This window comes from Vulpes vulpes, chromosome 2 (assembly GCF_048418805.1).
Source record: "Vulpes vulpes isolate BD-2025 chromosome 2, VulVul3, whole genome shotgun sequence".
Lineage (NCBI taxonomy): Eukaryota > Metazoa > Chordata > Mammalia > Carnivora > Canidae > Vulpes > Vulpes vulpes.
Genome location: NC_132781.1, coordinates 59836423 through 59854080, shown reverse-complemented (window position 1 = coordinate 59854080; position 17658 = coordinate 59836423). Strand labels below are relative to the sequence as shown.

At 39.4% G+C, this 17658-nt stretch overlaps 1 protein-coding gene across 3 annotated transcripts in view; it reads right to left on the bottom strand.

Moving 5' to 3' along the window:
* Positions 1 to 10504: 10504 nt before the first annotated feature.
* Positions 10505 to 17658, bottom strand: part of RC3H2 (ring finger and CCCH-type domains 2) — a 51074-nt gene continuing 43920 nt past the window's right edge. Inside the window, exons 17-21 of one of the 3 annotated variants that reach the window (XM_026009259.2) lie at positions 17525 to 17606; positions 17284 to 17418; positions 16716 to 16823; positions 16473 to 16618; positions 10505 to 15839 (exon numbers count right to left, since the gene is read on the bottom strand). In XM_026009259.2, the coding sequence (XP_025865044.1) occupies positions 15644 to 15839; positions 16473 to 16618; positions 16716 to 16823; positions 17284 to 17418; positions 17525 to 17606 (667 nt within the window). In that variant the 3' untranslated portion in view covers positions 10505 to 15643. The remainder of the gene's footprint in view (positions 15840 to 16472; positions 16619 to 16715; positions 16824 to 17283; positions 17419 to 17524; positions 17607 to 17658) is intronic. The other 2 variants (XM_026009260.2, XM_026009261.2) reach the window with 2 other exon arrangements.

The window sequence follows — 17658 nt, the reverse complement described above, 5'->3', positions numbered from 1 at the left end:
CAAATTGGTATATGTACCCATTTTCCTAAGAAGCTGTTTGTTCAGGCTATCAAGAGTGAGAACTCCCTTCCCCAAATTTAAGAACAGTTCATCCATGGAGATCCTATGGTGACTGTATGCATTTTTGTTTGCAGAGTGAATAGTCATACCTTAATCAGATTTCTGAAAAGCCAGCCAACTGGCAGATGGATGCCTGTGATCTGCTTTAAATGACAAGCTAGCACCCAGCAATAGAGCCTCTGCATGAGTCTCCGTAAATGTCTGTTAAATGAATGCTTTGCTTTTAATTTTGTTTTACTGACATCTCCCTGAAGCAGGGATCTTCTTCATCCCTGGTGGTACTTTGTCCTTCAAAATTCACTTTAGGGGCACCTGGGTGGCTCAGTAAAGCATCTGCCTTCCGCTCAGGTCATGATCTGGGAGTCCTGGGATCCAGCCCCTTGTTGAGCTCCCTGCTCAGCAGGGAGCATGCTTCTCCCTCTGCAGCTCTCCCTGCTTCTGCTCTCTCACTCTTTCTCTCTCTCAAATAAATAAATACAATTTATTTATTTACTTTTAAAATTTTTCACTTTAAATCGAAGGCTGTAATCCTCAGTGCTGCTCAAAGATCCTTGTTTCCCTGAGCGGGTTACCTTCATTTGCTAAGAGGAACAATTCACATCTCTTTTCTCAGATCTTCAATGCTCTCCCCTCTCCTTGGCTCAGTTTTGACCTTGGTTCTTATTTTGCCTGAAAAACAGAAGCAGTTTGGGAGCTGAAGACTCCTCAAAACAAAGAAACAAAGCAAAACAAGCAAAAGCAATCAAAAGAGACTTGCACTTGTGTCCCTCAAAATATACCAACTCCTGCATCTGTATCAATTAAGAATCACTGATGCACTGGATCCTGCTCCTCCAGCCTGGTAAAGGACTCTGCCTGCAATGTCGTCCTCTCTATCTCTCCTGCATATTCAAGCTTGCTTTCTACAGCGTGCTAATATGCTCAACTCATCTCCCTGAAGCAGGGAGGGGCAGAAGGGACAACTACAGGTAATATTAACTACAAAATTTTTTTTCCTCATCTCCAAAAAAAATCCTCTCAAATATAATTTTCCACCGTTCAGATTGTTAAAAACCAGAAAGTTTGGTAACAGTAAGGCTGTGGGGAACGCATAGCTGGTGAGATGTAAATTGATACAACTCTTATAAATGAGAAATATTAGTCAATAATGCAAAAATATATACTGTTAGCTCAACAATTCCACTGCTGGAAGTTCATCCTATTGATACACTTGCATGAACACAGTATTTAGTTTAAAAAAGAAAAAAAGCAAGATGGAGAACATTATGTATTAGTTTCCTGCCTTTTGCATAAAAAATATAAATAATGTTATTTGCTTACATTTGCATAAAGACAAGCACTGAAGGATTTGTAAGAAATAGAATAGTTATCTTTGAGGAATAGAGGTGAGTTCGGAGTGGGAAGGAGACTTTTTATATATAACTTTATATGTATATATTCTAGAGTTTAAGAATAATTTGGGCGGGCACCTGGGTGGCTCAGTTGTTTAATTGCCCAACTGATTATGGCTCGGGTCATAATCTCAGGGTCCTGGGATCAGCCCCGTGTCTGGCTCTGTGCTAGGCATGGAGCCTGCTTGGGAGTCTCTTTCCCTCTCTCTCTGCCACCCACCACTCTGCTCACACTAGCTCTCTCTCTCTCAAAAAAAAAAAAAAAAGATTTTTTTTTTTGTGGTTAATGCTACCTGAAATTGTCCCTTCTGGTAGTTTTTTTTTTTTTTTTAAGATTTTATTTATTTATTTTTTTATTTATTTATTTGAGACAGAGAGAGAGAGAGAGAGGCAGACACAGGCAGAGGGAGAAGCAGGCTCCATGCAGGGAGCCCGACATGGGACTAGAATCCAGGTCTCCAGGATCAGGCCCTGGGCTGAAGGCGGCACTAAACTGCTGAGACACCCAGGCTGCCCCTCTTCTGGTACAGTTTTAAGGCTGATTTTCATTGCTGTCTCTCTTAATATATTTACTCTCCTGATATGATGGAGAGGTCTATCTAGTTGTATCCTTGTTGGGAATATAGTTTGCATCTGTCAGGAGTATGACTGTATATATGAGTTAGTTACCTAACAATACTCAACAGGACTGCTCAACTTAGAATTTGGGGATGGTGTGGATAACGACATTTCTGCCTAATGGAAGTACCATATGTTATTTAAAGTTCTTAAAGTATTTTACTTGTGAGGTTTTTGTTTCTTTATTCATAAAGCATACTGAAAGTATTTCTTAGCAGGAAAACCGAAATCCATAAGTGGTTTTGTGACTTTAAAGCATTCGCCTTGGGATCCCTGGGTGGCGCAGTGGTTTAGCGCCTGTCTTTGGCCCAGGGCGCGATCCTGGAGACCCGGGATCGAATCCCACATCGGGCTCCCGGTGCATGGAGCCTGCTTCTCCCTCTGCCTGTGTCTCTGCCTCTCTCTCTCTCTCTGTGTGACTATCATAAATAAATAAAAAAAAATTAAAAAAAAATAAATAAATAAAAAATAAAGCATTCGCCTTCTATCAAGGAAAATCTTGGTCCAACCAAAAGATTTACAAACTGTTATTAAACATATTTGAAGTTTTGAAGTAATTGAATGAAATTCATGTAAAAATGCATAAATACGGGCCGCCCGGGTGGCTCAGCAGTTTAGCAGCACCTTCAGTCCAGGGCCTGATCCTGGAGACCTGTATTCGAGTCCCATGTCAGGCTCCCTGCATGGAGCCTGCTTCTCCCTCTGCCTGTCTCTCTCTCTCTCTCTCTGTCTCTCATGAATAAATAAATAAAATCTTTTTTTAAAAAAGCATAAATGCCCTTGAGGCATGGATTTCTAGGCTTGCTCTACCCTTAGAGTTTTTCCAGATTATGATAATTAGACATAAAACAGTATTTATCTTCCACTGAGTTTCCCACCAATATTTTTGTAAATTTAGAACAAATTTGTCCTTGTCATTTTTTTTTTTAAAGATTTATTTACTTTAGAGGGAGGGAGAGAGAGTGCGAGCAAGTGCAAGGGTGGGGAGAGGAAGGAGAAGGAGAAGAGAAACTTAAGGAGATTCCATGCTGATTTCAGAGTCCCAGTCCGACTCAGGGGCAAGCTCAATCTCAGGACCTTGGGATCAAAACTCTTTTTTTTTTCTGAAGATTTTATTTATTTATTCATGAGAGACAGAGAGAGAGAGAGAGAGGCAGAGACACAGGCAGAGGGAGAAGCAGGTTCCGTCCAGGGAGCCCGACATGGTACTCAAATCCAGGTCTCCAGGACCAGGCCCTGGGCTGAAGGCGCCAGTAAACCGCTGAGTGCCCAGATCACAACTCAGATCACAACCTGAGCGGAAACCAGGAGTTGGATGCTTAATTGACTCTGCCACCCAGGCACCCCACTCAGATGTTAGTTAGTTAGTTAGTTAGTTAGTTAGTTAGTTAGTTAGTTAGAGAGGATGCATGGAGGGAGGAATAGAGGGGGAGGGACAAGCAAACTCCCTGCAGTGTGGAGCCCTAGGCAGGGGTCCAGGCAGGGCTCCAGGCAGAGCTCATTCCCTAGGTCCTGAGATCATGACCTCATCAAAGTCAGACACTTAAATAACAGCCATCCAGGAAACCCTGAATTTTTTCTTATAGAATTATTAAAGGTCTAGAGACAGTTTGGGGTGACATGAAGCAGTATGAAGACTGGAACAGCCAGTCTTTTTCTTTCCTTTCTTTCTTTTCTCTCTCCTCCCTGCCTCCGTTCCTTCTTTCCCTCTTTTTTTTGGGGTATGGAGCCAGTTTGTGGCAATTGAATGTCTTTCTTATTTAGAAATTAAACAGCTTTTTCTTCTTGTATTAAATATAAAATCCGGAACGCCTGGGTAGCTCAGTGGTTGAGCATCTGCCTTCGGCTCAGGGCATGATCCTGGGATCCAGGATCGAGTCCCACATCAAGCTCCCTGCATGGAGCCTGCTTCTCCCTCTGCCTGTGTCTCTGCTTCTCTCTATGTGTGTGTCTCTCATGAATAAATAAAATTAAAATAAATAAAATTTAAATATATATATATAAAATCAATAATACTTCCTTATACAACATTTAGATACATTTCTCTTTAAGTTTTAAAAGTGTAAAAAAAAGATTTAAAAGTGTTATCCTTGTTGGCAAATTGAATTTAAATTAAAAAATGTAATGTAAAAAAATAAAAATAAAAGTGTTCTCTTTGGTGAGGGATTGAATTTTGTTAACTGAACTTTTCTTTAGATGTTGGATTGTCTTTAAGGAGCAGTTAAATTTCTTTTAAAAGTTTTTATTAAGGCATCGGAGAAATTCAGGAAACCTCTTTGCTTTTGTAGCTTTAGTCATATTTTTCTTTAAATAGCTTGCACACTTAAAATGTAAGGAACAAGATTTCCTCTTTTTTAGAAGTATTTGAGTTTCTCTTATTTTGTATAGATTTTTAATTTCTAGAAGCCAATCAGAATGGAGCTCCGTTAATTTTTGAGATCTTATAACAGAATTTTTCTTCTGTTAATATGGTGGATGACTCTGATTGATTTTCATATGCTAAACAAACTTTACATTCCTGAGATAAACCCAATTTGGATATGATGTATTGTACTTTGTGTAGGTATGCAACCTTGGTTGGTCTAGCAATATTTTTCCCATGGCCTTCTGAACATGAAAATTGGTAGCCTCAAGACCTTTTACCTGCATTGTCACACAAAGGCTTCCTGTCTGCACTGGTGCCATGTACCCACACAGATTCCTGTGTAGCTCACCTGTGGTCCAGAGACATACTTTCTGCTGGCCAGCAACCAGTTTCAGCCTGGGCACATCAGCAAACTTCTCTGCTGTGCAGTAGGCTGAACTTCACTTCACCTTCTGTAGTGAGGTCTGCACCACAGTCTTGGTAAGGGGAGCTCTTTCCAAGTCTGTCCTTCCTCAAGTAGGGTACCAGATGGAATTTCTCGAAGCCATAGGATATGGAATTCCATAGTCCTTTTTTTTTTTTTTTTTTTGGAATTCCATAGTCCTATGGAATTTCCTTTTTTCTTACAGTCATTAATTTATTAGATTGTAAGAATTCTCTGTATGAAACTTCCCCCTGTGCAGTTTCTGTCTCCTGACTGGAGATAAAAAGCTCCCTAAGTCAAGTCTACACTCAGGGGAAGGGGGTTACACAGAAGATGAATAACAGGTGATGGGAGGGGTGGCTTTGGGAGCTTTATCAGTTCCTGACTGTGGTCTGGACCAGATGACTTGCTTCTAAGTAATAATGACAAAAGAGATGGGATCTGTTTCCAAGATCACCCAAGATCACAGGTTATAAAAGATTGTGACTTCTTTACAGCTACTCTCCACTAGCTCTCTACCTGCTCCCCATCCTCCCCCTCACACCCCCTACCGTCTCAGACTCTTCTTGTTTGCTGCTTGGATGAGCCAAACCACCATATTGATTTTGAGGGGCTCAAGTGGCAATGAACTGAGGGTAGCCTTCAACGAGAAACTGAGGCCCTCATTCCAACAGCTCGAGAGGAACTGAATCCTGCCAGCAACCCAGGGAATAGGCTGGGGAGCAGACACTTCCCCAGGTGAGCAGGCACCATTCAACCCCTGTGAGACCTGAGGCACATGACCCCACCGAAGTCACATGCAGATTCCTGACTCACAGATACCACAAGATGATGGGTGCTGTGATATTAAGCCACTGGGTCCTTGGGGGTAATTTGTTATGTGACAATAGATAACTAATACAAGACTTAGTACAGTTTTCCTTTTGATTTTTTCTTTAAAGATTTTATTTATTTAATCATGAGAGATACACACAGAGAGGCAGAGACATAGGTAGAGGGAGAAGCAGGCTCCCTGTGGGGAGCCTGATGTGGGACCCAGGATCATGACCTGAGCTGAAGGCAGATGCTTTAACCACTGAGTCACCCAGGTGCCCCTCCTTTTGATTTTGTATCTGTTTTGGTAAATCGTTCTTTGAAGGAATTTGTCCATTTTTAAGACTCCCTAAGTCCAATTTATCCATTCCTTTCAGGGGTAGCCCAAAAACACCACTGTATTTGCTCAATAAATACGAGAACAAAAAATCTTACGTCCACACAAAAATATGTGTTCATAAATGTTCAGAGCAGCTTTATTTGTAATAGTCAAAGACTTGAAGCAACCCACATGTTTTTCAACAGGTGAATGCTTAAACAAAATGGTATATTTACAACTCAGCAGTAAAAAGGAGCAAAGTATTAGTACATGTGACAATTTGGATGGATCTCAAGGGAATTAGGCTGAGTGTAAAAAGCCAGTCTTAAAAGGTTACATCCTGTACAATTTCATTTATATAATAATATGCTTAAAATGACAAAGTTATAGCAATAGAGACTAGATCAGTTGTTGCCAGGGGTTAGGGATGAATGAGGATAAGGGAGGGGAATGGATATGAATGTAAAGGTAGCATGAGGGGTCACTGAGGTGAGCAAACATTGTTACTTTTTTTCCAGTTCTGTTATCCTGGGAGTCGTGGTAGTTCCACAAATCACATGTGATAAAGAGCTACACATACACATGCAAATGAGTGCATGTGAAGCAGATGACATCTGAACAAGGTGTGTGGATTGTCACCAATGTCACTTCCCTGGTTTTGCTATTTTGCTATAGTTACAAAAGATGCTATCCGTGGGGAAACTGTGTGAAGGGTGCATTGATCCTCTAGTATTTTTGCAACTTCCTGTAAATCAATTATTACTTCAGAATATAGAGTTGAACTCATCCAGTCTCTTGGGTTAAAATATCTATTTTAAGTAGGAACCCCTACTCCTACCCCACCATGACTTTCCATCCAGTTTTCACATAGGTTGACTTTTGAGTAAAGACCTTAAGAAAAAGGGACTAGTTCATCATGAAGCTACCTGGTAAGGCTGGGAGAAGCCTTTATCTTTTAGAGAATAACAAGCATAAAAGCCCTATCCTGGAAGCATGCCTGGCATGGTGAACACCTAAGTGGCCAGTGCAGCTGGAGCCTAATGAGCAAAAAAACCAGAGGCTTTGGCTTTCATTTTGATGATTTCACTCTGACACATTTGAAAGGTTTTGAGTACAGGAGTGAAATGATCAGACTTCACAGTTTAAAGGGATCACTGCTGAAGAGGGAGACAAGGGCCGAAGCCAGGAGAACAGAAGGCTATTCAGGCTAATTCAGGTGAAAGATGATTGTGGCTCAGACCTAGGTGGTGAGAAGTGGTCAAATTCTGAATATATTTTGAAGGTAGAGCTGACAAGATTTGCTGCTGGACTAAGTGGGAGGGACAGTGATCCAGGGGGAAGTAACTGAAATGGGTGGCAGCGGGGAGGGGACAGGGAGGGAACAACTGGAGGTGTAGTTTGGAGAGCTGAGGAATCCCAGAAACTCCGTCTTTGACATGTTAAGTTTGAGATGGGATCCAGACAGGGATGTCTGGCACACCACCCTATCTAAAACTGTCCACAGTCCTGAGACTTACCACTCCCACCTTGCAAAATCTCATCAGCTGGTTATATTCTTGTCATTCCGCTTGTAGTACTCCTCATGATCTAAATTCACCTTCTGTTTCTTGTCTATCCCTTCAACTCTGTTTCACAAAGGAAGGGACTATTTCACACCTATATCCTTCAGGCCTGGTACACAGTAGATTGTCATAAAGATATTTGTTGCAAGGTGCCGGTGCCTGGGTGGCTCAGTAGGTTGTCTTTTTTTTTTTTTTTTTTTTTTTTTTTTAGTAGGTTGTCTTTCAGTTCAGGTCATGACCCCAGGGTCCTGGGATCAAGCCCAGCCTCAGGCTCGCTGCCCAGCGGGGATCCGGTTTCTCCCTCTCTGCCTGCTGTTTCTACCTACTTGTACACGTGCATTCTCACTCTGTCAAATAAAATCTAAAAAAAAAAAAAAAAAAAAAAAAAAAGCAGGTGTTTGTTGAATGTTGTCTCTGTGAACCAAATGGGCCTGAACATTTATTTGGCAATGGGTGTTTTTTTTATACCTTGGTTAAGATAGGTCCCAAATCTATCTTAATTCATTATAGCATTACAGCAGTGATTCCCAAACTTTTTTTGCACTGGACGCATTCAGGTGGGGAGCTTTAAAAGTAGGGATACCTTGTCCCATCCCCAGAGACTGTGATTTAATGGGTCTGAGGTGTGTTCTGGACTTTGGGATTTTTCAAAGATCCCTAGGTCATTGCAGTGTGCATGTAGGTTTGAACTACTGCACTATGGGGTTTTCCATTAAGGTTTTTACTGCAAATCTTTGTTAAAGTGCATGCTAATTACTCCGACAGGTACAATAAAGGAGAGAAAATTTTCTTAGACTTTCATTTAAATTTCCTCTCCTTCACTTGGACCCACTATTTTCTTTTCTTCTTCATGATCTGAATTGTCACTCCAGGCTTACACAAGATTACATGTCTCACAAATACGGCTCTGTTCTCAGCAGTGAGGTCTGGGACTCTAAGCCAAACCTAATCCACTGTAACGTGTAGATGTCTAGTGTCTTCCCTCTACAACAAATCCCATCAGTTGCTCTCTGCTGCTTCTCAGAGTCACCCCTCTTCCTTCCTGGTTGGCCATGCTCTGAACACTTCTTACCTAGATTGCTGACCTGGCTTCCCTTGTCTGTCTCCAGATTCACCTCACACTACCAACCCCAGATTGTTCAGATCATCTAACTTCCAAGACTCCCTAACGGTCTTTTTATTATGGTATTCAATGTCCTTCATAGAGATCCCTACCTACCTCATCTAGCCATGTGAATTCAGGCAAATTCGCTTGTTTTTCTCCTCTATAAAATGGTGACAGTGATGGTCCTAGACTTTAATATACCTATAGCATTTAGAACTGTGTCTGGAGGGCAGCCCGGGTGGCTCAGCGGTTTGGCGCCGCCTTCAGCCCAGGGCGTGTGATCCTGGAGACCTGGGATCGAGTCCCACGTCAGGCTCCCTGCATGCAGCCTGCTTCTCCCTCTGCCTGTGTCTCTGCTGCTCTGTGTCTCTCATGAGTGAATAAATAAAATCTTAAAAAAAAAAGAACTGTGTCTGGAACATGTTAGTTAAGCTATTCCTCAAACATATCTTCCACTGTTACACAACCCCCACCAATCCCTACTTTGGGAGGTAGAACAGACTTGGGTTCTGAATTCTGACTCCACTTTCTAACTTCCTAGGAGGTCTTGAGCAAGCTACTTATCATCTCAGGTACAAAATGGGAGTCATAAGATCTACAATGAAGGACGTTAAGATAGAGTGGGTTGTCGTGAAGGTAGACTAGGTGTGCGGGGTGTTTTATCCCCTCTCTGTATCTGGTGACATATTATTCAGCCTACAAAGACTAGCATAGGATAATTTCTCACAGAAACCTCTCCCCCCGCTCACCACCACTACCATCTGCCCCATAGTTTCCCTTCTGAAATTTCCATACACCCTACATTAGAACATAGCTCAATAAGCTGCTTGTTCAGATTTGTCTTTCCCATTTTCCACACCATGAGCTTCTGGAGGAAGAGTTCGTGTTTTATTGACCTTTAACCTTAATGACCAGTACAGACTGGGGCCTAAAATATATCAGCTGACTAAATGAGTAAACCTGGCAATGGTGTTTCCATCCACTCAGGCCATTATCTGTTCATATTGAGGTTCCACAGAAGTGTCTTTGTACTTCTATGACACATTAGTTATTTATGAACTCCCCTAGATTGTGAACTGCTAATATTATCTATGCCCTCATCTCCCACATAGAAAGTAATTTATTTGTATCTGAATGATTGAATTGACTGATTGGATTACAAAATATTTCAACCTCCCTGGGTCTATTCATTCTTTCAGATCCTTCCCAGGCATGTAGGCATGAGGCAGGGGATTATATTTATTTATTTTAAAGATCTTTAATTTTAAGGGTGCCTGGGTGGCTCAGCTGGTTAAGTAATCTGACTCTTGGTTTTGACTCAGGTTGATCTCATGGGTTGTCACAGATCAAGCCTCTCATGGGACTCCACGCTCAGTGGAGGAGACTGCTGGAGAGTCTCTCCCTCCCCCTCCCCCCGCTGACTCATGTGCTCCTTCTCATATAATAAATCTAAAAAAAAGGGGGGGATGGGGAAGGATCCCTGGGTGGCTCAGTAGTTTGGTGCCTGCCTCCTGGGTCCTAGGATAGAGTCCCACATTGGGCTCCTTGCATGGAGCCTGCTTCTCCCTCTCCCTGTGTCTCTCTGCCTCTCTCTTTCTCTCATGAATAGATAAAATCTTAAAAAAAAAAAAAAGATTCTTAGTACAATCTACCCCCCATATGGGGCTTGAACTCACAACCCCAAGATCAAGAGTCCCATGCTCTACCAACTAAGCCAGCCAGATGCCCTGAAGCAGGTGATTAAATCGCAAGGAGTATCCTGGTAGCTTAATAGAGCCAAAAAAGTATACCAAGGATATCAATATAACTAAAATGCACCATGAACTTAATATTGACACTAAAACAACTTTTAAGGTGGACAAATAATTTTATTTTGTGCATGCAAATACATGTCAAGTACTGCAAACTTTTTCCATCAATTTTCTCTCAAACACTGAAAATCATGATGCTCTATTCTGTGAACAGCCAAAGCTAATATCTCTTCACTTCAGTGCTACAGCAAAAACACACAGAATTCACTCTTTGCTATTCACTATCATCACAACCCTCATTGTTCCATCTCTGCCCTCCCCCCATATACAGGCCTTATAAATCCTAGCCTTCCCCCATTTAACCCTATTCCTATAGCACAAAGAGAAACATTACAATTTGGAAATTCAAATTGAAATAAATGGAATAGAATTTATTCCCATATATATTCCCCATTTCATTGTACAGAATTATTTTAAATTATAGTTTTAAATAGAAGCTGAGTATATGCCTTAAAAATGAGCATTAAATCCATCTTAGAGATGGTGCCTGCTTTTTACATGATGGGTGTACACCATCTTTAATTTCATTTACATTTCAATCGAACAATAGATTTGCAAAGAAAATGTCTAATACAGACGTAAAAATATTCACACTAGAGCTTCACAATCGGTTGTACAATTGACAAACAGGCCTCTTTTCCCAAACTTTCCAGCTAAGCAAATTTATAAAATGTAATCAATGCAACAAGAAAAACATCTCTCTTTCACTTCCAGGGAAAAGAATATGCAATAAACAGTATAAATGCAGACAGCAGTTGCTGCAAGCTAACCACGATACTCCCAAGTGGCTGTACAGTGGATATGTGCAGTACAAATAAAAGCCACATGTGTTGTATCACAACTACAGTATAATTGTTTGCCCAGCTAAGAGAATGCATGCACTTCCATGCCTTGGGTTATAAAGTGAGGCCTAATTCTCGACAGATAGATGGAATATATGCAAATGACCTTGGCTTTTGGCAGTACTAAGTGCAGCCAGTGTCTATGTTCCACTGGTTTGAGGATATTTTTAAGTTTTTATTTAAAAAAAGAAAAAAATGCCAGTTTTGGAATTGGGGGAATAACTGCTCTTGGAGTAGAAATAAGACTCCACTCAAATGTGGGGTGTTCTGATCAGTGGCCTTGACTCCCTGTATTCCCTTGCCAGCAAAGGGATACAAAGAAACTGCTAGTATAAAGGAGTAACTAGCAAATGTTTTCAATTTATCCAGAAAATGGGATACTCCTGGAGCATGTTCATTTGTGTTCTGCTTGCAGAAGGGGTTCTTGTGAAGGAGTTACAGTAAGTGATCCCATCTACACTCTTCATTCACTAAAACACAAGAAAAGTTCTTCCAGGAAACTAATACATAGTTGCAATGCAACCTTTCCCTTTAACTACTCAGTTACCAATACTGGTGACAGTCTGCTCAGAAGACTACATGAAGAAGGTAGGGAAGAAATATTCAGATTCAAAGTTGATATCACATACTGAATCTGATCATTACAATTCCACCCCTATCAATGAGACAACATGGGCTTTAACATCAAAAATGCAAGAGAGAGCTAGATGGGTTTTAAAACAATGTTTTCAAATGTTTAAATGATCCCATTTTAAATTCCTAGAGTATGCTGTGCATCCTATAATTTTCTCAAGGCAGCATATAAAATTGGGATGTGCTTTATATACTTAGAATCAACTCGAAATTTGAGTGAAAATGACTAGATCCATATAAATGGTATATTTCAGTTCTCGTACAGAAGGGGAGGTTTCTCTTACTATTGTCTTGTGAGAGTAAATTACTAGGAAAAAAAAAATCAGTGCCACCGACCCAGTGAAGCACTACCTTCTCTTGAAAACTATGATGCACCAACTCCATGCATGACACTGGCTTGCCAGACGCTACTGAAAGGAAGTCATGGCAGGAAAGGCAAGGGAATCTGCTCTGCTCAGGTAAGATGGAATACATACATCACTTTCTCAGGTTTTAGAAAATGTACTGACGCTAACAAAGGAAAACTACTGAGGCTCTATTCACAGAACCTGAACAAGGCATACAGCCTTCAGAGTGGGATTTAGAAATGGAAAAACAAAACCACAAAAAGTAAAACAAACGCCCTACCATTTTCCCACTTTCCAGACATTAGATGACTTTTTCATAATTACACCACAGGCACCATATGCAGTTTAATTACCAACATCACACCTTTCCTCTCCTATTGTCTTTTGTACTGATTTCAAACATACATACATCACAACATGTTGGTAAAAGGGTCAAATGATGGGGAATGTACCCAATTTTAAAAAGTCACATCCTCGATCTGATTTATAATTTTTTTCCTCCATGACATCAGGGAGTTAACTTTCTGAAGAAGGATCAGAAAAACTACTCTTTCTTCTGAAATGGCAGAGAACCAATGTCTTTCCTTCACATGAAACCCACCAAGAGAAACAGAAGATGGTCACTACACATAAAGGATGCAATACAGAAAAATCCCAACACAAAAACAATTCCTATGTTGTTAGTGAGAACAAGAGTAAGTTTTTAAGAACAGGGAGTTATTGTTTTATGGGATCACCTGCTGCAAGACAAGCATTATTTTAATATAAATGTTCTGAGACATACCAGTAAGGTTGGCAGGTATATACATACACTGATGCAAATGTAATTTCACTGGACAAGTAGGCAAACACCTAAGCAGTTTATCCCAAACCCCTCCAGCAGAGCACAACCAAGTTTCAAAATTTCAGTTTTAAAATTAAAAAGATAAGGTTAAATACACAAGATCAATTTATGTAGTATATATTCACCCTCAGAGCGTGCTGAAGATGTTTTGCGTAGTTCTGTTGCACAGAGGGTTCTTTCCCTGAGGGCACATAAGGAGCTCTCAAACTGTTAATAGGTCTCTATTTTGTAACAAAATAGTAATTTTAAAATCTTAAAAAAAAATACATTACCTTCAACATGGAAGATCTCACTATTTAAATATCCATGAAATAGACATACTAGTTTGCATACCCTTTTTTGGAAATACAAACAGTAAATAAAGTACATTGGAAGCATTTTAAATGTAATAAGCACATATTTATAGAAGGGTTCTGATATAAATTATATAACAATCATGTTCCTGTAATATCCTAGGCTAATTTATAATGTCAGAAATAAGTTAATGTAACATGGTTTAAAACTCTTGTTCCTATTCATTTCAGGTTACAGAATGAAATAAATAAAATGTCTTTGTAGGGATAGGGAGCACTGGCCATGGCATAAAGGTACAGTACTAACCCAAGGAAACAAAGTCAAAGCTACTGTGCTGTTATGCTACAAACATCTTCATACATTTGAATATTAAATAAATGTGTAAGATCTTCCATACTGACACCAGAATATCAAAACTACCCCCTTTGTTTCTCAGGTATATTTACAACTTATCAGTCACCTTATGAGCATGTTCATTAAGACAGGTATCAAACACCAGTATTTACTCATTCTGATCAAGAAATTTCAGGGAAATGTCAACCCTCCCACCCCTGGAAATGTGCACAAAACTTTTTATCAAAATCTTATCTGATACAATGCTGTGGTTTTGTAAAACAACTAAATAGCTCAGACGACCAATAACATGATCCTGTTTAAGCATCTTGCTAGCAGGAAAAGCCCTTACATACAGTACACCTGGTGAAAGATCAGCTTGGCTTAAAATATTCCAGTACAATTTTCAGAGTAAACAACTTCACAGAAGTTAATTAAAAAATAATAATAAAAGTCAAACTAATCTCAAAGAAACTGAGGGAAAACAAAGAGACAAACTATAGGTAAGATCACCAGGAAGGAATGCCCGGCTTTTGTTTCCAAATGTTGACTGAAATTTAGGTTTCAGTAAAATACCTTCCACAAATCTGGGGCGTGGATGGTTGAACATACTGCATACTTCCAGATGCCAGGTCCACTTTTCAGTCACATTTAGCAGGGCAGAAATTATTCGTGTTTTTAAGTATGAATAAAGGTTAGCCAATGTCCTATTATTACATGGTTCATAGTCTTATCAACCTAACAGTCAGAAAACAAGGAAAATTAAACCCCAACGTGAAGTAACAACAAACAATATTTAACCAAGATATTGCAATGAACATCCAAATTAATTAGTTAAAAAAAAAGAAAACACAACCCAGCAATACCATCTTGTTAGTCAGTGCAAACACTACATACAGGGTTTTCTCAAGAAAGCTGAAAGCACCTGATTCTTTTGCCAAGTCATCAGATTCAATAACGTACAGGCTTAAATCTGCATTTTAAAAAACTGCCATTACATTAGTGCATAATTTATCAAAATTTTAAAAACGATTCTGCATAACTTAGGAGAATTTAATATCTAGTACATCAGCTGAAAGACTTAGGCACTTGGTTATATATTTAATTACTTACTTCAACAAGTAGCCTGTGTATAAATATTAACAAAGCAGAAACTATTCTTGAAAAATGGAAAACTAAAAAAATTTCAATGCTACAGATAAAAGCACTGCACCACACTCCTACATATAATGCAGTAAAGAAAGCTAGTATATAACCCTGTAAAATTCTATGGTAAGAACGTCTAACTCCACTCTTCAAAGTAAAAAAAAAGAGAGAGAGAGAGAGAGAAAGAAAGAAAAAGGAAAAAAAAGAAAAAAAGGGAAAAGAAAGAAAAACTTTAAAAAATCCATGCAAAGTCCCATGAAAAAGATAAATAAAGCAGCTGGAATGAGATGGAAATTTCTCTCAGCAAAACATAAAAATAGAAATAAATAAGTTAATTAAAGTCTACTTTCACTAGATGTATCATTGTAGGATCCTGCTAGTTTAATAACTGAGTTGTTAATTTTCTATAGAAGCCATTTAAAATAGGAAATGGCTCAGTTACTGCACCGGATTGCTACAAACTCATAAAAAGCTGCTTGAAGCTTAAGTTAAATGTCCAAATTCCAATCACCTCTGGAAAGTGAACGTGTTACCCTAGTAAAGTAAATTTTCTTTTTTTTTTTTCATAATGCTAATGCAAGAGGGCTTGAAGTATCAAAGAGTCCACAGGAAATGGATGCCCCCAGTAATATCTTTTTTAAAAAAAATATACATTATATAATATATATTATATATATAAAAAGCTAGTGTAAATGCTTCCATGGTATGGTCACAAATTTGAAGGATGAACCTCCTTTCAGCTGTTAACCATCTTCCCATTTGCAACAGGTTTTAAAAAGTCGTTTTTATCTTCAGACATAACATGAGTTTTCAGAATGAGGTTGCCAACACTGACGGATGTGGTGATGGGGAGACAACTTGCATTGCCAATGGACACTGGGAGTGGCTGGCTAAAGCAAGAAGTTACCGGCAGAATTGTTTTTTGCTCCTCCCTGGGAGAAAATAAATGACGTTGAAAACAAATTAGCTTTAAGTGAAAACTTTAAAGAATAACCATACACGCTTAATTAATACAAGTCGTAACAAACCTGAAGAGCCCCTCACAAAGACATGTCTTTATCACTAAAAAGTATCAGCGTTCACTAAAAAAATGTCCCATTTTCCAAAAATATTAAAAAAATTAAAATATTGATTAAGGCCAACAAACTATCAAGTTCAAGCCTAACCCATATTTTTGACAGTAATTATATAAAATGGCAATATTAAATCCAAGAATACCTTAATATGATTTTTAAAAAGGGAAACCCTACATCTCATCTTAATTCTCCATTGTGCCATCTAGAAGTCAGCCTACCAGACTGAGGAAGTATAACTTGATGCTGGAGCATGAGGACAAATTTTTATCCCAACAAAAAGCAAGTTTCAGGCAACTTAAATGGGCTACTCTGTTGGTTCAAATTTCCCTCTTCTCTCCTACAAATCTAGACTGACCTAATCATTGTCCTATTACACAGGGTCTTCCCCTCACAGAATAAAGCCAAAAACGCACTGAACACTGCATCTATTTCTCTTTAAATATTCACAGCCTATGTCCACTGGTTAGGAATTATCTGTCTAACACTCACAGAATCACATGGTCTTCACCTAAACTCTGTCTCTTCTGCTCCAGCGGCTCCTTTTGGTGCTGGACTGGGTGCCCATTTTCCACTGCTGTTCCATTCAGCAACTGATCATTTTGAGAACTGATACCAAGCTGTATGTCCAGGATCTCCTACGAAAATAAAATGTTGATCTTTCACTATGAAAGTATTTTATACTTTAATTTCCAATGGAAGAAAGCCTCCTAAATATCTAATTGTGGTACTTACTTCAATTTGTTCCCCTTGTCCATCAGGTTCATCAGTATCAAGTGCCGAAAGCTCTAACTCAATATCCCTATCAGGCTTAGTATCGCTTGCATCTTCTGTGTAATCACTCTGTAATTAAGAAAAATGCTAATTTATACCTGTGAAAGCTGGGGCTTCCCTTTTAGATGAAACCGGGAAGCCCAAAGATTGAAATAATTATATAAGAAATCTGGTACTACAATGTTGTTATTTCTATCCTGAGGTTTTTTTATTTTTTATTTTTTTATTTTTATTTATTTATTCATGACAGACACAGAGAAAGAGAGAGAGGCAGAGACATGGGCAGAGGGATAAGCAGGCTCCACGCAGGGAGCCCAATGCAGGACTCGATCCCGGGTCTCCAGGACCATACCCCAGGCCAAAGGCAAGGCCAAACTGCTGGGCCATCGGGGCTGCCCTCTATCCTGAGTTTTAAAAGCAATCATCCACTAGAAAAAGGCACACTTACATGCACTAAGTAGTGGCATAAACCAACATAATCGCAAACATCAAATGCATTAAACATGAAGCTGGGAGGTTGTTTCTTTACCTCTCCATTTCTCAGTTCAATTTCTTTGCTTAGAAGATTTAAGGAAAGGTGACGGCCTTCATCCAGGGAATTCCACTTCTGCTGCATAGCCAGAGCATTGGCCTCCCTTTGAAGAAGCAATGAGTTACTCTTGGCCTATAGGAAAAAGAAAAAAACAAAACAAAACGAAAGTTAGCTTCCAACCACAGCTTCAACTGCCATTTTATTTTTTAAGCTTTCAAAGCTGAGCAACAGAGTCTACCTGCTGAAGTTCAATGCTCAAAAGGTCTCCAGTACTGGAATGCTTTCGATGACCAGATATATCGGTAACAATGAATCTGTCCCTTTAAAGAGAAACAGGTTTACAGTTATAAAAATGAAATCGATGAAGTAACT